At 31.6% G+C, this 20,218-nt stretch overlaps 5 protein-coding genes across 5 annotated transcripts; 4 read left to right on the plus strand and 1 right to left on the minus strand.

Annotated features, from left to right (window-relative positions):
• Positions 1–4,304: 4,304 nt before the first annotated feature.
• LOC111627478 (adult-specific rigid cuticular protein 15.5-like) lies at positions 4,305–4,712 on the plus strand (the record flags this gene model as incomplete). Its single annotated transcript, XM_023371052.1, has 1 exon — positions 4,305–4,712. A coding segment is annotated over one exon (408 nt), but the record flags the coding sequence as incomplete, so codon positions are not given.
• A 3,186-nt stretch (positions 4,713–7,898) lies between these two features.
• LOC111627479 (cuticle protein 14-like) lies at positions 7,899–8,624 on the plus strand. The gene is made up of 3 exons (XM_023371053.1): positions 7,899–7,910; positions 7,980–8,099; positions 8,169–8,624. Exons 1-3 carry the CDS (start codon positions 7,899–7,901, stop codon positions 8,547–8,549), a joined length of 513 nt encoding a protein of 170 aa, XP_023226821.1. The 3' UTR covers positions 8,550–8,624.
• Positions 8,625–11,410: 2,786 nt separating this feature from the next.
• Positions 11,411–13,680, plus strand: LOC111627480 (amiloride-sensitive sodium channel subunit gamma-like). Its single transcript, XM_023371054.1, has 12 exons — positions 11,411–11,589; positions 11,659–11,779; positions 11,882–12,012; positions 12,088–12,200; positions 12,265–12,452; positions 12,522–12,620; positions 12,692–12,791; positions 12,888–12,954; positions 13,124–13,172; positions 13,237–13,277; positions 13,350–13,422; positions 13,492–13,680. Exons 1-12 carry the CDS (start codon positions 11,411–11,413, stop codon positions 13,678–13,680), a joined length of 1,350 nt encoding a protein of 449 aa, XP_023226822.1.
• A 783-nt stretch (positions 13,681–14,463) lies between these two features.
• Positions 14,464–15,462, minus strand: LOC111627481 (solute carrier family 35 member G1-like). Its single transcript, XM_023371055.1, has one exon. It carries the CDS (start codon positions 15,460–15,462, stop codon positions 14,464–14,466), a length of 999 nt encoding a protein of 332 aa, XP_023226823.1.
• A 1,578-nt stretch (positions 15,463–17,040) lies between these two features.
• Positions 17,041–19,248, plus strand: LOC111627494 (solute carrier family 35 member G1-like). Its single transcript, XM_023371077.1, has 2 exons — positions 17,041–17,116; positions 17,611–19,248. Exons 1-2 carry the CDS (start codon positions 17,114–17,116, stop codon positions 18,655–18,657), a joined length of 1,050 nt encoding a protein of 349 aa, XP_023226845.1. The 5' UTR covers positions 17,041–17,113; the 3' UTR covers positions 18,658–19,248.
• The last annotated feature ends 970 nt before the right edge of the window (positions 19,249–20,218 follow it).

Raw genomic sequence — 20,218 nt, forward strand, 5'->3', positions numbered from 1 at the left:
ACATAAAAAAAAAAAAAAGAATTTTGAGAACATGATGGCTCATAGGGCTTGTATTCCTCTTGCAGGTCCAAGAGGATTTTTGTTATATTGTCATATTTGTAATGTCTGTAAAATAACTGCCGACATTCCTTTGTGAAAAAAGTCTCAATGTGTGGATGGTTTCGTCTAGTGCACGCCGCACATTTATGGTGCATTAACTCGAAGATTATAGAGCTCTTCCACTAATATAATATTATATATAAGCGTTCCCATTTTTCAGAATAGGAGGAAAAAAATTAACAATGATGATGATAACGATTTGTGATTATATTCATATAGACATGTCCATGTATTTTTAAGGTTTTATGCTCTTAAAGAACTCTTTAGTCTTTGGCGCAGAGAGCAGAATGTGGTCTTAAAAGCAAATCCATTCCCTCTCCTTTCTACTTAAATTCTGCTTTTGTTTGCTCCCGGCATTTTTAAATTCGGTCGTTTTTACATTCGGACCATCTACGACTCGTTGAAATACGATCGCTGCAAAAATTGTTTTAGTTGCTGGGGTTCTGAAGTGATAATTTGGCCAATAACATTAAGAAAATGTAAAGTGTTGATGAATATACTAGTCTAAGTGATCCTTACATTATCGTACATTGATCTCACCATTAGGGATCATACACCACATGCCAAGATGTTCATAGATGCTGTAATATATCAGGATGTATTAATCTGTAGCAATATTTTTTGCAACCGACTTTATCCTCTCTTCTACTTCAGTTTTTGTAGCAGTTGTCTATCGATAAACTGTCAGATTTTTGTAAATTATCAAAAAGGAAAGAATACCAAAGTAATAACAAATTTAGACTAAGCTCTACTGGAACATTTAAGTGTGTGCCTACTTAAAATAATTTTATTTTAATTGCTGTCATAAAAGATATAAATCTTAAATTTTATAACTTCAATCATTTGTAAATATAGCAATTTTTAATACAAAAAAAAAAATGGTATATTTTATATTGAAAAGACGAGCTAGAATCTGATAAAGAGGGGAACTTATTGCCAAGATCCTTTGCAGTTATTTGAAATAAGTTTCGATCATTAGAACACTGCCATTATTTTGTCAGTTTGGTAAATTGTAATTGTTTGCATATGACGCATCAATTTTGCATAGTTGCGAGTCATAAAATTGCTAGCCTATTTATTCCCACACACCATAACGCAGAATATGTAATACTCGGTTGCGTATGCGGCTATTTATTAAGCACACAAGTTTCTCTTAATATATGCTCAAGATAAGCACGTGTCAGAGTGCACGGTACGGCAATTTCAAACGCATTTAACCTCCAAAAAATTTGCTAATTTGCTTGGCCGTGGGCTGCATCCGTAAGCGATCTTGCCCCGATAAACAGCGTTAAACAGCTTTTCTTGACTTGGAAAACAAAAAAAAAAAGAAATTAATATTTTGATTAAGAAACATTTTTTTACACAAATTTATTGCAGTTAAACATATATATGTATATAAATATATATATATAAATAGTCAAAAAACTGCAGTTTCATACTCAGATAAAAAAAATGAATAATAATTTTTATACTTAACAGATTTGTAACTAGAAATGAGTTTAGGTGTCGAAATATAATAATATGTATGTATTTTTAAAATATTTTACGCTTGAAGTTCTTGTAAACAGTTTTTATGATCTATTTTGCACGGGTTATTTGAACATTTCATATTGAAATTCGAGGAGAATTCTTTTCTACGATTTGTCGAAGCAGTATTAAACTAAGAAGTGTCCATCGTAAATGAATATTTAGACAAATATCTCTGGCAGTTGGAGAGGTTTAGCCCCTTCGGATATCTCGTAAACCAGTTAGCGCACCCCAAAATGCAGAATCCTCATCCCTCTTCCTCTTTCTTCTCTTCTTACGTTCGAAACATCCCATTTGGGTCACGTATCTCTCTTTGTCTCTCCATTGCATCATCGTAACGACTTCTTCCGACTGTTAGTGTCTCTCATTCATTATCAATGTTTATTGACTGTGAATTCCATTTGTATCAACATCCATGCTATTGAATGAAAATTAAAGGAAAAAAAAATGACAAAAAAAAAAAGCAATGCATATCACGAAATTTTGTGCACTGTACAGTTTAAGATATTAGAATAATTAAATACTGTACTTTGTTTCGACACCCTCCTTTCTTTTTTGTAAAGAATTTAAGATTTCAAAGAAACTGGTCATGTAGTTTTTGTGCTGAATTTTTGGACAAAATAAAATGTCTTTGTGATATGTCACTGCGTAATTTTAATTCAAAAATTGTGTCTTTTCGCTACCTTAAATTGATCACAAGGTTATTTTTCTGAGTTATTCGAAATCTAAGATTAAAACTCACACTACGCCACATTACGTATCTGTGTACGGAGCCTTTAAGGCGCCCATTTACCACGCGGCGGTCCAAAAGCCAGTTAACCACATTTTGTGTTGTGCCGGCCACAGCCATAGCTTGTGTTATTTTATCTACAGCTCGGAACCTGACATTTTTACACAAGTCATTATTTGGTGGAGGGGAAGGGCCTGTTACATATGTTACAATTTAGGGCCACAAGTCTAACTCCAGTTCTAGTTGTGTGTTTTGTGTAAACTGGATTTAGAATTGGCAGAAACAGTGAAATATTTGAGCATAGGAACACGTTGTTAACCGACTTTTGGGCCTCGTATTTAAAAAAATTACATAATTAAAATTTTATTTTATTTTCTACACAAACAACCGATTTTTTTTTTCTTTATATTGATTCAATTTTAAGACACTTTCCTCTAAAATTTTTCATTTTTTTTAGATCATTTGTTAAGTAGTTTAAGTATTATTTATGATTTATTGTTGTATGTTTGATTAGTGAACCATTTCGAGAAAAATCCCCATTATTATTATTATTTTTATACATATTTTTTGCTTAATAACAACTTAAAAATGCTTAAATTTCCCTTACAGAGACAATTTAATAGTTCTAATATGTAAAAAAAACTCCAATTATAGAGGTCAAATCGAAAAATTAAGGGGTTACAATTGGCGTGGGTGTGCAAAAGCAATACCAACGCACGTCCGTAGTGCCGGTGTAGCTATTTTCAAGTGTTAATGACCTGTTACCACGCGTGCACAATGTTAATAATATCAACAGAGGACGTTGTCACTCTATGACGAGTGACGTCAGCGAACTACACCCCCGACCGGTTATACGAGTGGTTTGTTTATATAAATCGTATAAGCTTACCACTTGCAATTTTAAACCTTTGTTTGTTTCTCCCCCCCTTATGAAATATGCATTAAAAGTCACATGGTTAACGAAAGTTCTATTGTTTAATAATTACGAAGGTCCATTCACGAGTATTGATTGGCGTTATGTCGTGAGCAGTTCCCTCCCCCGTCTTGCCTTACTGTATTCCTACGAAACTGATATAGCATTGTACCAATTTTGGTACAGTTAATTTATAAAAGGAACAGTTTAGACTTTACAATGGTCAGCAACGATAAAAGACAAAGAAAGTCGAATTTATAAATACGTATTCTCTTATATAATAAGCGGAAGTTAATTTCTTCATTTTAAAAATGAATTTTTCTTTTTAAAATATTAAAATAGAATTAGGTCGTGTCAACAAGTTTTTTTTTCTATAATTTACGTTCAAATTCATTGTAAAAAATAAGTATTTAATTCTTTCAATATTGTTCATTGCCGTTTACATATTCTAAAGGAACATTTTCCTTGAAGTGTTTTATAGTGTGTCTGCCTCCAACAGGAAAAAAATACAAAGACAATTTTATAAAATAGGTCTTATCACGTATATACTGATCTTTATTCCTTTTTTTTACTTATCATTGACAAAATTAGTATAATATATAGATTTCATTGCCTTTGGCACTACCTATCTTTCTGTCTATATCTACTGTAGTGTTGTAGTTGCAGTTATGGCGCTCAGACAGGTAAGAAAACACTACACTTCTGCTTACTAAATACTTAATGCAATGACAGGTGAGAAAATACTATTTCTATTTTGCGTAACGTTACAATAACCTTCCATTGTACAGTACTGCTGTTTACTAAGAGTAGAAGCGTAACGTTATTGATACTATAATCTAGATATATGACTCACCGTAACTGCAGGTAGGTAAGGTATAATTTACTGTAACGTTACGCCATTTTATAACACCTACTTTATAACGTTATAGTTGAATCTACCACGCTCAGACAGGTAAGAAAATACCGTTACAATTTAATTTTCTGTTACTTTAAGTGAATGCTGTAACGTTACGCCGTTACGCTCTTCGTTTCTAACGTCTANACGATTATGGTTACCAAGTGAAAGCTAAGGATAGCGATCACTATCGTCAAGAGAAGGGGGACGGAAAGGGTGGTGTTGTAGGCAGTTACGGCTATAAAGATAAGAAGGGTATCTATCGTGAAGTGGATTACGTAGCTGATAAATTCGGTTTCCGTGCTAAGGTGAAAACCAACGAACCCGGCACTTCCAATCAAAATCCTGCTCATGCTGATTTCATTCATCATCATCCACCCCCACACGCTTACGCCGATAAAGGTTATCATCATCACCATCACGGTTTGGGTGCTCTAGCTGGTTTGGGTGCTCTGGGTGGACACGGACACGGTCACGGACACGGACACGGTCATGGCCATGGATTAGGAGGACTCGCAGGACTCGGCCATCTCGGTGTTCTTGGTTAAACGCTCGTTTGCATAAGGTACACTCATTTCTAATGAAGTTTTATTGATATTTTTTAGGAACAGACACATATTAAACACTTAATTGTTTTCTTTTCAGAGCAACTCTAGCATGGCTTCAATGTATATTCGCAAGCTATTAGAGAATGTAACGTCTTTGCAAGCTTAAATTTTAAGTGCTTTTACGAGGTGTATACATTTGTATACGTGTTTTATGTGTGTAAATAAAGCCAATGGTTTTTTAAAATAGAAAAACGATATCTTACAAGTCTCATTTCATTTCAACTAACGTTTCCTGAACGAAAATAAACAAGGATAATTCACATTATTAATAACCAAAAACCAATTTGTTTCCTTCACACAAAAGATAAAATATAATATAATATAATGTTACTATTCTCGAATGAAAATAGATAAATCGTGAGAAACTTTATTTTCGATTTACGTACAACATTTAGCATTATTTAACATAATTGCATCCCTCCTATGGTATAAAACCTTCCTTAAAATGGAAGTTCATTATCACTTCGATGGTAAGAAGGAAAATGAAGGACGTGAATTTAGTAACAATTCCCTATATATAACTAAGAAAGTAGTTCTAAAAACTACTAACAATAGTTTAGTGTAGATTAAAATCTTCTTATCACTTAAATTCTCAGTAGAAAATGTACATACAGGTCTACTTGTTCCATTAAAAGTAAGAAAAAAAGAATAATTATATTATTCTGTATTCGTTATTTATCAATCCATATCACAAACTTTCACTATTTTTTGAATAATTGGATCGAATAGATTCTGGATGAATGCACAAAGCGGTTTCGGTATTGAAGGTGATTGTACTGTACTTTGTCATATCGTATGCACCAGACCTTAATTTTTACATATGTAATTAAGTAGTTTGCTATTGTATAATAGTATAAATACTTAAGATATTCCCCCCTTTATTTTCTAAAAATATATTATAAATATAATAAAATTAATTATGGAAGAAATGGGTGAAGTGTTGTGGATAATTAAACTGTGTAATTGATTTTTTATAGTTTGTTGCATGTTTTTTGAAATTAAAATAAGGACAGATTTGTTTGTGTTTTATTGTCTTGAATTTTTAATAAATTTTAATTCTTTATGAGGAGTTAGAAGAAAACTGCAACGTATTTACATAATTATTGTTGGTAATTAAAGCAATTTTAATGGGTTCTGACATATTTGGGGGACAACTTTTTGGGCGAAAAGGTATTATAATCCAGTTTAATGTAACATTACTCCATTATTTTGGAATATGTAGCTAGTTCAAAACATAAAAATTACCATAAATGACCATAGTTTGTGTTAATAACGAACTGTAAACAGAGAAGAAACGAGTCAGTCGATAAATATCCATAACCTGTTAATCTTGGGGTCAAAACACAAACCATAAGTTAGGTCATAAATTTACCATACAAGTCGACCCCCTACAACATTGTTGATTTTTCCGTTTTATATGAATTCCGTGTTGTACGAGTCACTTAGATTTTACAAATACGTGTGCCGGGCTGTGAACGGATCACGTATTTGTAAAATATAAGTGATTCGTACAACATGGAATTCATATAAAACGGAAAAATCAACAGTGTTATAGGGGGTGGACTTGTAATTTATGCTAATTTAAGAACTAAGAGAATAAAGGAACCGGTAGAAGGCTCGAGAACAGATTTATGGTACCAATAAATTCAAAAAAAAACTCTATAAATTTATGAGAAGAATAAGGAAGTGAGATTAATCATTTAATTCTAACTGGGTGGAGATTAATTAAATTAAAACAAAATCTCGTGTTTATTTTATTACATTTAACAGGTTTTAAATTTAAATTTATTATATATATATATATATATATATTAAAAAAGGAACCAATAAGTAACTGCCTTATTGAGAGAAATCGATATTAAATTAAGGAAAGAATTTAGGTCATATTTAACTTATGCTATTTAAATACAAGTTATGCTATTTATATATTTGAAGACCACTTCTTGCGAAGAAAATACTTAAATAGTTTGAATTTATTTTAGTTTTTTCTAGTTTTTATGGTTATAAATTTAGTAAAGATGGTTTTTATGGGGTTTTCCATTGACAAGAAATGTTCTTGTTTAAGCTGCAGCGCTTCACTTTCCCTCTGTTTTAATGGTTATTATTCGGGCTATAATTCTAATATAACTCTATAGGATGCGGTAAATCTATGGTAAAGATAAGGCCAAAAGTATAATCATGGTAGAGCTGCATTGCTCCTGTTGAGTTATGGTAGAACTGTTGTCTGGTAAAGTAATGTGTTTGTATTGTAATGCTAATAAAGGTCTGTAAGTACTCTGCTATGGTAAAGATACAATAAAAACAACCATAACTAGGTAAATCTACTTAAAAGCTATGAAAGACACGTTAAAACATGAACTAAAATCATTGGTTAAACAGTGAAAATGACCTTTGAAGGTCACTCGATTTCATCTATTTGAAAATGGCTTCACTTACACTAGTTTTATTAATTAATAATAGATAAGAGCTTATCTGTTATAGACAATCGAAAGTACAAAAAATTAATTTATGGAAAAAAAATCATCGTGTTAAAAATGGTGCAGTAAAGTTAACAAATAAGCAATTTACTTAACAATAATTAATTATATTAATTAAACAATTAAATATATTAATTACGAAAGAAACAAAAGCCCAAAATTTAACAGGCTAATTTGTAATTTTCACGCATAATTTATCAAATAAAACAACTAAAATAATCGCCATCTTCATCAGACAATTTACAGGTCAGTAGCCATTGTTTGACTTTCAGATTATACGAATTAAATAAACATATAAGAAAGTAATGTTACGAAATGTTTAAAAAACCCCCCCACACCTATACACCGGGTCAACTTCTAAATTTAATCGCGTGACCTTTATTTAAACCTCTTTAAAAATTCCAATCCATGGTATACCGGAATGTACAACCGAACAGGAAGTGGGCACAAGTTTTGGTGACAGTCACCAAATTACTGGTGTCGAAGTTCTTGTTTTTTTTTAACATTTAAGGCAATTTTAATACGGTTAGGGTGGATACTCCCTGCAATACCCGTTATGTTATTGCCTTGGGCAATGCTCCGCGTACGTATATAACTGTAGAAGCGGACAGAGTTGAGTAACAATTGAGTAACAACTCTCGATAAAATCATGTTCTTGCAGGTAAGATTCGTTACCGATTGTTACGTTTAATGCGTTACGATGCTCGAATAAGTGTTTTAAATCTTCTAGATACTCGTGATAGCCGTAGCAACAGCGGTCGTTCATGGAATTACCGGTGGCATCGGAGGATTAGGAGCACTCGGTGGATTAGGAGGACACGGATTAGGCCTCGCTGGATTAGGAAAACACGTAAGTAGATGATAATAATGGTTACGCTGCGATAAACTAGCCGATATTGATCACATATACGTATTTTAGCACGATATCTACGTTCCTCAACCTTACGATTACGGATATCACGTGAAGGCCAAGGATAGCGATCACTATCGTCAAGAGAAGGGAGACGGAAAGGGTGGTGTTGTAGGCAGTTACGGATACAAGGATAAGAAAGGTGTCTACCGACAGGTTAATTACATAGCCGACAAATTTGGTTTCCGTGCTGTGGTTAAAACCAACGAGCCGGGTACTTCAAACCAGAATCCCGCTCACGCAGACTTTCATCACGAGCATCCTCCCCCACACGCCTACGCTGATAAAGGTTATCATCATCATCTGGGTCATCTTGCGGGTCTCGCACATCACGGAGGACACGGTCTAGGTGCTCTCGCTGGTTTGGGTGCACTCGCAGGACACGGCTGAATGCAATTATGAAGCGTGATCCGTGCACGCAATCGAGCATCACGAACAAAACGTATTTGCATTTTTAAGCAAACTATACCGAAATTTTTTAATTGTTAATCACCAGTGGGATTATCAAGTATTGTCTTTGTATATGCCAAACATTTTTAGAGCTTTTTATGTCATGATTTAATTGCTTTTATGTGTACGTTATGAGCGTACGTTGTTTTATATATATATATATACATATATACACACACACATAAATATGTAAAATGTATGTAAATAAAGAATGGTTTTATTTGTTTGATATTTAAAAACATATCAGAATTTATTATTGACATAAATAATTAATACAGTTTTAATAAATTCGGTGATCAGACATACGAACGAATTACATAATTGAAAATAATTTTCGGTTATGAATTAATTTAAAAAAACTAATTAATTTAATTAATGGCGCGTTATAGCTTTATGGACATAGGAGAATTTAAAATAAGGGGCCCCACGTACAGTGTTTTTCTTCGGGGGTAATATTTTCTTGTAAAAGGCCCCAATCAGTGAAGGCCTCAATTCAATTTCCCATAGGATAACGCGCTACTGCATTTAATATCAAATTTTTAACGTTAAATTAAATAATAAGAATTATATACTTAACACTATAACACATAACAGTCCCTTCTCCTGCACTAAATAACGACGATACGTGTAATTTCAGGCCCTTATCTTAGTACTATAAAAAAAATCAATTTTAACAGCTTAAAACTATGAAAATATAAAAATTCATAACGTAAAACGAATACAATATTAAATTTCGACACCATAAAACTACGAGAAGATAAAAATTTAACAGCTTTTAAACACAATGAACCGTTGAATCAATGTCAATATCAAAATGGCGTAAACTAGATGACTTATAAAATTAAATTATGGAGTAAAAAACATATATATTCAAGTTATAAAAGTTAAATATAATTAAGAAAAGGTAGTAAAAGTGATATAAATAGAAAAGAAACAAGTTTTGATTTCTTGACGGTTGAGTCAATTATTCTTGTCAAAACTATTCTTGTAAATGTTCTATACTAAGAAAAGTATTTAGTTCAGCTACCAGTTAATTTTATTTGGCAGTTTATTATGCAAAAATCAATCACCTTTTATAGAAAATAAAAATAAAAATAGGCATGCCACTTGCTCAACTTGTAGTTTTTAAAATAAGAATAGTGTATTGCACACCTTTCGATTCTATAAATAGGCTTATATATAACATAACCGCCCTTAAACGTAATTAAATTATTATTAAAATAGGTTAAAAATAAATTATATCGATGCTTTATATTTATTTCGCATTAAGATTAATTATAATTAAAAGTTAATCGTGTTTAATTTGTAAATTACAATTAAAGATGATAATTACAATAAAAATGAAACGAAATCGATTAAATACGAAACGTAATTTACAAATTAAATAGAATTAACTTTTATTATAATTAATTTCAATTACATTATATCGTCATTGATATTAATTACGATTAAAAGTTGATATAATTGTAATTAAACCTTTAAAATTAAAGGCTAATTCATACACGCTAATACTAATGTGGAATAGTGGTAATTGTATCTTATTCTCACGGGTATTTACGAAAATATCGTGACAATAAATCACGTGCAGAAGGAAGCACGTTCATTTTCACTCGAATTTTTAATTGTCTATACATAGAGACAAAAATTTATCCTCTAAATATAATATACAAGTGGTCCAAAAGTCAGTTAACGATCTTTTGCTCGCGTTGTTCCAGAACACGAGTTTAGGTTTTAACGATGGTTAACCGAATTTTGGGTCTTGTTATTTGTATTTTAAAGTGGTAAATAAAGAAAAGGAAAAAATGACTTAAAAAATACTTTTCCTGGTTGATTTAATTACAGTTATTATTCTCTGTAAATCATTTTTTTGGTGAACTGATGTTATGTTTATGTGTTTTGATGATGATTATCTATTGGGCGGAACGGTAGACTTTTATTGGTTTTTATTTTTATTATTTGTTTTTTTTCAATCGAATTTAATTGATATTTAACCCTATTCTAACCAAATAAACTTCCTGTTATGTAATGTGATAATTCTTTTTATATTATTCACACTGGTTTTCATATCGCTTGTTAGAGAATGACTCGCCTATTTTCTGTTTTATACTCTGTTGTAGCATGATTTAAAACTTTTCTAAGGCTCATTTAATACTTTATTCTACAATATTTTCCTATTATATATAATTAAGTGTCTTGCTCCTTATATAAAATAACAAAGTACAAGTCGACCTCCCTATAACACTGTTGATTTTTTCGTTTTATATGAATTCCATGTTGTATGAATCACTTAGATTTTACTAATACGTGAGCCGTTCACAGCCCGGCACACGTATTTATAAAATCTAAGTGACTCGTACAACATGGAATTCATATAAAACGGAAAAATCAACAGTGTTATAGGGGGTCGACTGTATAGTATTCGGTTTATATATCACATATAAGAAGGTTAAGTCTAAGTCTCGAATAGAATGTGAATCATATTTTCTATATTATTTTATCATAATAAATATAGAAAAAACAGCGCTTAATGTAAACAAAACTTTAAGGTCGATGGAAATGTATAATGAAGAATAAATAATATAATAAACAAATGAAGCTAAAATATTCCATTAATGATTTTTTAATGGAGAGAGACCTTTTAATGGATTGTAAATTGTTGCTAAAAGGTATCTACATAACTTAACGAGTTCTAGTGTATAAAATATCGAGTAAATACTTCAATTAATTACCTTTTTGTATTATATAATAGAACAATAAAAGAAAAAAATCATTAGTTTATCCTCAGCATCTCTTTGGTAAAGATGCTTCGCCAGGTTAACAAATTGAAGTTGTTTTGGATATTATGTTGCCTCGGAGGATTCTTATACCAAGCTTGGTCCTTTCTAGAAATATATTTAGCATTCGAAACTGTGGTAGATGTAGAGATTTTTCATCCCGAATCTATTGAGATGCCGGCATTTACTTTTTGTAGTTGGAACGGGTAAAATATTGTTTCTAAACACAAAAATTATTATAATAGACGTAAAAACTCTTATATTTATTATTTCAGTATACGAAAATCAAAATATTGCGAAAAGTTTCCTGATAGATGCAATGGAAACGATACCATTATTAGCGTGTGCTCTACGTATCCATCTATGTGCAAGTATGGGGCTTCACAAAATTTGCACGTAAGTTCTGTTATAAGTTTTTCAGTGTACTGTTATAAATATTTATCATCTAAGCAATGAGTTGTTTGTTAAAAGAGCTTAAAAATTGTTATATATTTTAAGCTATCGAAGAGAATAGCCGAATACGAAAAAATGGAACACGAAGCTTCTAGAGAGATAATGAAAGAGTTTGGACATCAAAAATCTATCATTAATGATTGCGATTATTCTTGGAAGAGTAAAACTTCTTGCAAGTAAGATTTTATTTAACTTTTTTTCAAATAAAATCATTATATTCGAGAATCAAAGAGAGAGATTTTCTTTATCAGGAAACTTCGTTATCAATACGGAGTGTCTTTCGAAGGACCGAGAAATTGTTATACTAGCAATAGCAGAATTTGGAAGAATTTAACAGAACCAGAAATGATTCCCGTTCTTCAAGGTAAATTAACGTGTTTAATTTGTACACAAAACTCGGATCTTATTGAAAAACCAAATTATGCTAGGAAGTAACGTGAAGAATAAATATGCCAAGATGAATTATTTCATCTCGTTTGATCCAGAAGAATATATGGTACCCGAACGTCAAATTGCCACACAATTCGACATTCATCCAGCTGACGAATTAGTTGACCCTTTTAGAACTGGCATTAGTTTGTTTCCTGGATATAATTATCAAATTTTAATGAGTGTAGTAAGTATTTTCTTGAATGATTTGTTATAAAATTAATATTTTGTACATAAATTTTGCATTTTGTTTCAGTCAGAAATTCATCTTTTACCGTATCCGTATAACACTGATTGCTTTAATTATACAAAAGACTATTTAGAGAAGAAAGGAACTACACCTTGGAGAAGAAGTGTATGATTTTCAGTAATATTACTGAATAATTTTCTTTAAATTATATGTGTAATTAAAACGTTTTCGTATAGATGTGCATGGAGAAATGTTACGTTGATGTGTATATTAAAAAGTGTAACTGTGTCCCAACCGACATGAAATATGTTCACGACACACAATACTGTAATTTCAGTAAGTATTAAAAAGAAATGCGCCTGAAAACGTAAGCGCAATTAGAGGCTGTTCATAAATTACATGAACAGCTTCTAATTGCGCTTACGTTTTCAGGCTCTTATGGCTGTACCGAAGAATTTGACGTTACAGAATGCTTGAAGAAATGCAAAAAGGATTGCAGGTTTGTGAATTTTTTAATTTCTTTTCATATATGTAGATAAGGTAACTTACCAATGGGTAGTTCCTATCTCTGACTCACCCATCGAGTGTCGTACCCATCTGCAATGAGCGTAATTGTTTCTATTGTCGAATAAGCAACCAATTTTAATAAGAGAAATTTAAATTTTCAGAATTATAAAGTATGATTATGAAGTTAAAAAGGTGCCATTATTACCTATTGTAAGTACTGTTTTGTGATTTTAAAGTTATCAACGTAAACCATACTTAAAAATAATATTTTTAGGTGAAGTACTTTCTGACCGATCCAGCTCTTAAAGGCTTACAGTAAGTATTTATATAGCCTATATATATAAACATATAAAGCTAACATTAACATTAATAAAACCTAACTTACAGTAAGTTCACATACGTTACCGTTACACTGAAGCAAGAAGACGTTATTGTTTTTAATCACAAGCCGAAATACGAGGTAAAAATCTATGAAATTAAGTCAAAAAAAGTAGGGAAAATAATTAATTGTTAAAATATTTCTTTTCAGAAGATCGAATTATTTAGTTACGTTGGTGGATTCTTGGGAATGTGGCTGGGATTTTCTTTAGTTACAATTAGTGAAGTGGTGAAACACTTCTTTGTTGCTAGAAAATATTTTAAACGTAACAACTCCATGAAATTAATGAAACATCGAACAAGAATTTCTGTTATTTATCCTAAAGATTATAAATTTTAATATCTAACAACAAATCTTATGTAAATCTGGAATTAAATTACATTGTATTTAAGTTTTCTTCAGGAATAAATCTCTTAATATAGCACTAATCTTAGCCTAATTTTTGAACCTTTTAATGGTTTTTAATTTTTTCTATTGTCTTCATCTCTTGGATTTTTTAAAATACACTCTCTCATACCATGATGAAATTTGTCAGGTTTTATGTATTATTAAGACATGTTAAATATGGAAGGACTCTTAACAGCATAATTTTATTTAGAAATAAACAAAGAAAATTTCTCTGCTCCTATTCATTAATTGGGAAGTTCATGGCTCACCAGTGACCGTGTGGATAAAACTACTAAACACTGGTGTGGGTTTGAGACTCACTAACAGAATGGTCACGTAGAATTTCGGTTTTCTTCGTGTGTGTAATACCTAACTATTGATCATTTTCCCGTAAAAGATCCTCCCACGCGGCATTCTCATTGAAAGATCGCCCATGAAAACCATGGGCGATCTTTCGATGAAAATGCCACACGATGAGAAGAGAATGGGAAACCAAATGAAACCATTACTTTAGTAGTTTTTTGAGCCTTGAACTTCCCAACCCCTGTTAAAAGATAAAGAGCAGAGGAATTTCTTTATAGTGCCATAACAAAATTTCATGGTCAAATTAATATTGAAAATATTTTATTGTTAATTAACATCTTTAAATAACTTATTTATGTCTTGTTTACATAAGCCATAACCATAACATTGCATCCGTAGTAAAAAAAATTCACTTTCTTCATAATTGGTGTGTTATCTAATGAGGAAGGACGGCAATTTCTTCTTTATTTCAGAATTATCGGGTAGTTCTTTCAACCATTGATTCATAATGGTTAGTGTAATTGAAATTAAAATTACGAATGCACCAGATAAGCTGCATGCATCAGGAATATCATTAAAAATAATTATTTGAAAAATGAAAGAAAGAAAAGTAATGATACACGACCTTAGAATAGAAACAGAAGCTGCATGTTCGTTCTGCAATGCCAGAGTAAGTAGGCACTGTGCCACGAAGCTGGAAACTCCTAGTAAGATCACCAACCACTGATTTAGTCCACATTGCGGCATGGTGAATCCACCGAAGAAAAAGGAAAGCATCAAACATAGTATCATCGACACCCAACTGACGTTAAACATCACCACTGAATGATGAACTTCTTTAATCTTTCGAACTAAAATATACAATCCAGCATTTATTAACGTAGAACCCAATGCTGAGAATACTCCTAAAACATAATTTTCACCAAAATCAAATCCTCGATTTGCTAAGAGCAGAGGAACTTTAGTAATCAATAAAATCCCCAAAATACTTAATAATAATGCTATTATATTAAAAATTCCAAATGATTCTTTTAATAGGATCTTTGCCAAAATTCCTACAAAAACTGGAGTGCTGGAGAGAATGACTGAAGCATCAGCTAGTGGCATAAACTGCAATGTCATAAAAACCAAAACTAAATGAGGAGCTCCTACTACACCTCCTATCAAAAGATATAAACGTACTTTTCTTGGTCCTAATAGTGTCTGATTGAAATAAATTATCAATGGAAGACTGAAAATCAACGATGATAAAAATTTTATAGAGGACAATTCACTAGGATTGATTTCTTTGATGAATTTCGCAATAACAGATGTAAAACACGTGAAAATACTTGATGCACACGTATAGATCAGACCTTTGTAAATGATAAAGTTCTTTTTTCCATTGTTTTTCTCATTTGAGTGATTGTTTTCGTCGTGAGAACCGAGCATCGATTCGTGCAGCTCGATTTCTTCGCTGATTGATCGTGATGCGCTAGCCTTTTCGGGGAGAAAAAAAAAGACACTTATTTAAATAATCTTTTAACTTATAATAACTTATTATAAAATAAAAATTAATTTTAATTTAATTATAAAACAGAAAACAGACCCACAAAAGGACAAGTGAATTCACGCTTGACCTAGGTGTAATTTTCTTTGTTTTCTTTTTTTTTCACGTGTATAACATCTAAATAGATACTTTAACGTATTGTTTTACTTCTTTAATGATTTAGAATACAAATTTTAAAAATATATGGAGTGTTCGTAATTAAAGTATTCCTATTCAATGCCCCTCTAAAGAGATATTTAGCTGTATAATTAGATATGATGGCCTTTTAAGACATTTTTTTTATGTATTATAAAAATATTTAGAGTACTATTTTATAAGGAAAGAGCAGAAAATTTGTCTTACCATGTCTAATAGCTTTGAAAGTTTTAGACTTAATAGATTGAAAACACGTGTATCATCCCGTCCTTGAACGCATTATTGAACAACTATAATGAAAAATATAATATGCGTGACGAGAGAAAGAATTTAAGAATAAATTGCAGTATAAAACAACAGTATAATTACTTTATTTTTGTAAGTATATAAAAAAAAATACAGTAGACCTTGAACTATGAACCTACAACCTCCATATTTTAATCCACCCTTTACAACTTCTGCTTTTACTTATGGTATTAATTAATTTCCTATTTTAACTACAGTAAATTTTGTTAATTCATCTTTACCTGTATATTATTACAAAGTTTAAAACAATTTCCTGAAACTTAATCTCGTGTTATATAACACAGATAAGGGAAATTATGTTTGGCTTTACGACGGCTCGTTTAATAAACTTATTAGGTTTTGTAAATGAGGGGTATTGTAAATATAACAATAAAATTACAATAATATATAAAATATTTATGTCAGAAAGATAGAGATTAAAAAGGTAGATTCGTAATCGATAGAATTAAATAGGAATGTTTGTAGCTATGGAAACTTTATGTATTAAAAGTATGCATTGATGTATCCTTATTGCTCTACGTAGACGAGTCTTAATTCTTCCTATTAAACTAACCTTTTTCCTTAAATATTCTTTATTTGTATAAATATACAATGTATTTTTAGAATTATAACAGATAAAACACTTATTGATGAGGGACGAGAAGGTCCGAAATACAAGAAAGTATTATATAAAGGTGCAAATAAAGAAGTTTTTTTTTCTTTAAACAAGATTACTTTCAAGCTTATCGTACATCAGAGTAATGACCTGTTGATAGATTACAGTGACAGTAAACTAATGTTAATAAGTAATGTTTATTTAACCCTTTGAAAGTAGACGAAACTCTAACCCGGGAGTCGACCCCTTTACGGTATTTCTGACCCCAAAACGAAGGTAAACACCGTTAATGTAGCCTATAAAAATATGAATATAGAATGTCGAATCGTCTTGAACAATGATTCCAAATGTAGAAAGGTTCGTGTTTTATAACAGAACGCACTCTACACTTACATATCGACCCCATCTAATATTATTGTACAGTACAGATTCAAGGACAGGAAATTACATAGGCATTTAACCATTACAAACAACAGCTTTCGATTACTGTTAAGAAAATGGTAAGATATTTATTTTATTACCTTTTATTAAGTTAGATATTAGATATAATTAATTAAAGTTACTTGTTAATGAGTTGTTTTTACTGTTTATACATCCTAACGCGAAGTAAATAAGGAAGAATTAAACGTATGTAACAAAGGATAGTATAGAAGTGATAATGTATATAATTTACATGTAATTTTAATATATATTTATCGTTAATTATACTTTCCCTTGTCTCTAACATGTCTACATAGATATAAACATTATCTCAAGTTTAAAAGCATTATATAATCATACAGTGGTTACAGGTACTGTACTGTACTTTATATTAATATACTCGTCTACGGGCTAGACTTAGACTTAAAAGTTAGATTTGTGGTGTTAATTTATTTCACGCCTATTAGCCTGCAGTTTATATGTCTTTTATTAATTAAATTTAAAAAAGAAATTAAATAAAATACAAATATATTGCATACATCAGTGATTTTAATATATACTGATTTAATTGTAGGAAGAACAAAGGCAATCGATTCAAGAGATGTTAGAAATTCAGGAACCAATCCTCAACTCCCTCAATAAGGATCCCTCGCAGAGAAAGAAACGAAATTTCTTTAAAAATTATAATATTTACAAAGGACTGATCTATTCTTGCATCTCCAGTCTTTTCTTCACCCTGTCAGCCGTCATTGTAAAATATGTTAAAGAAATCCATCCTGGTCAATTAGCCACCATGAGATTCTTAGCCATATTCATTTTCAGCCTCCCGATGATGATTTATTTCAATCAGAAACCATTGGGACCAAAGAAATTGCGCTTTTACTTATTGCTAAGAGGTATAATAGGAGCTTCTGGTTTGTTTCTTACATTTATGGCATACCGTTTTATCCCTTTAGCCGATGCTTCGGTCATTATTTTCAGCACTCCAGTTTTTGTGGGTATTCTGGCAAAGATACTGTTAAAGGAACCATTCACTATGTTTTATATTTTAATTTTATTATTAACATTTTTAGGAATGTTACTGATAACTAAAGTTCCCTTGATAATTGCAAATCGTGTCTTCATCTTTGATGAATATTATACCTTGGGTATGCTTTCGGCCTTCGGCTGCATATTATTAAATGCTGGGGTTTATGTGTTAGTTCGTAAGATTAAAGAAGTTCACTATTCTGTTGTGACATTTAGTTTCGGTTGTGTGGCTACAATCGAAACTTCGATTATTACGGTGGCGATCAGTGGCTTTAAATTACCAAAATGTGGATTGGATCAATGGTTGGTTGTCTTGTTGGGAGTTTTAAGTACCATCGCTCAATGCCTATTTACATTGGCATTACAGTCGGAATATGCCGCTCCCGTTTCCATTGTCAGATCATCGAGTGAAGTCTTCCTCTCTTTTATATGTCAAATATCGATATTTAATGATATTCCAGATGCGTACAGTCTGTCTGGAGCATTTATTGTTTTCGTTTCGGTTATTCTAATGACCGTGAGACAATGGTTGAATGGTCTTCCTAAAGACTCGGCAATTAGGAAGAAAGTGCCATCATTCTTTATTAAATAAAATATTACATGTTAAAATGCTTTGTATGTATTAAAATGATTAATTATTTAATTAGTAATATGAGATAAATATATAAATATTTTCTTCATAAATTTGTGGTATGTGTTAACTTTAAGATGAGGATAATATTCCTCAAAACTTTGAAACTTCCCATCGTAGGTAGTCCTACATTTTGAAATAATATACAGTGTCGATCAAGGCGATTACGGTGTTAACCTACAGCTCCGAGAGACTCTAAATCGAATCAGAGGAGGAAACAACACCAGGAATTTTTTCAGTGTGGTCTGTCTCGTATATGTCGGGATTCTATCCTCACCACACGGTTGCCGCATCGTGGGCATGCCTGAATTATGATGGGAATGGTTTAATTTTACGAGACACGGCAACGAACACTTAGACAATTGCCAAAAGAGGAGTCTTCTGGGATGGCATTGTATGACTAACTGGATACTATTTAGATGTTAGACACGTGAAGAAAACACGGAAAACTCCACGCAGTCTGCTCGTTGATGCACAAACTCTCAACCAACTCAACTATCAGAGTCGAGTGTATGGGCACTGGTGGGCCTGTGATGGGCATAATACATCAACGATCGCAGTAGTGATTCCTGTTTCTGATGACAAAAACGGTGAAATTAGACTTATTAAGAATTATAATTAACTTTTGTACGTGTGTTGAATGCATGTTGAAATCATTTCGGCAATGCCTTTTAGTATTCTTTACACTTTTGAATGCTCAGTAGGATATGCTGTTTCTACATAGTTTATAAAACCATTTTACTTTCATGGTTCAGTTATGTATAACAGGGGAAATATACGACAATAGATCAAAATTGACCCCTGAGGAATTTTACATTTTTGGACTCCGGGGACTTTGACACGTCGAGAAATGCAAAAAAGGGGTTTTCTGTATATCTGGATGTTAGTGTGTGTGGGAGGGGGCACGATTTTGTTCACTCTCTTTGATGGTTAATAACTTCCTCTGCATTTTTTGTGGAAATTTTCTGAATTTTTGCAGGGAGGTTTGTTAATTTAATTGGGGGATTAACGCCATTAAATTTTGGGGAGATAAAAGGGGTCGTGTGTCGTATCTCAAGTAGTTTGGGTTTCCTTTATTATTTTTCCATTAAAAGAAACACATATTTTATGGTAGACGGAGAAATTTGTCACCCGTATCATGGACCTCTACTTCCAGACCGACGAATGTACTAAAGAAGTAAAGACACGTCATATTTTTATACTTATATTTTACATTGAATTATTAAAAATCTGGACAGAAATGAATTTATTCAGTTGCAGCTATCTTTACATATTCAAATAATAAACGTGGATTAAGGTAACGTAACGTGTGGAAGAATTGCAAAGAGAAAGACATTCTATGGGAAATTGATCTTATTTAGGTGTTAGACTCGTGAAATAATGAAGAATCCACATGGCCAACCTGTTTCATTTCGAATTACAGTTATACTTATGAAGTAAACTCAATGAAAACGCAAACACATGTTTTAAAATTACAGAAACCATATTTAACTTCGCCGGAATGTGGTGCCTTTTTACAATC

The sequence above is a fragment of the Centruroides sculpturatus genome, unplaced genomic scaffold (assembly GCF_000671375.1).
Source record: "Centruroides sculpturatus isolate CEXI.00-Female unplaced genomic scaffold, Cexi_2.0 scaffold562, whole genome shotgun sequence".
Classification (NCBI taxonomy): Eukaryota; Metazoa; Arthropoda; class Arachnida; order Scorpiones; family Buthidae; genus Centruroides; species Centruroides sculpturatus.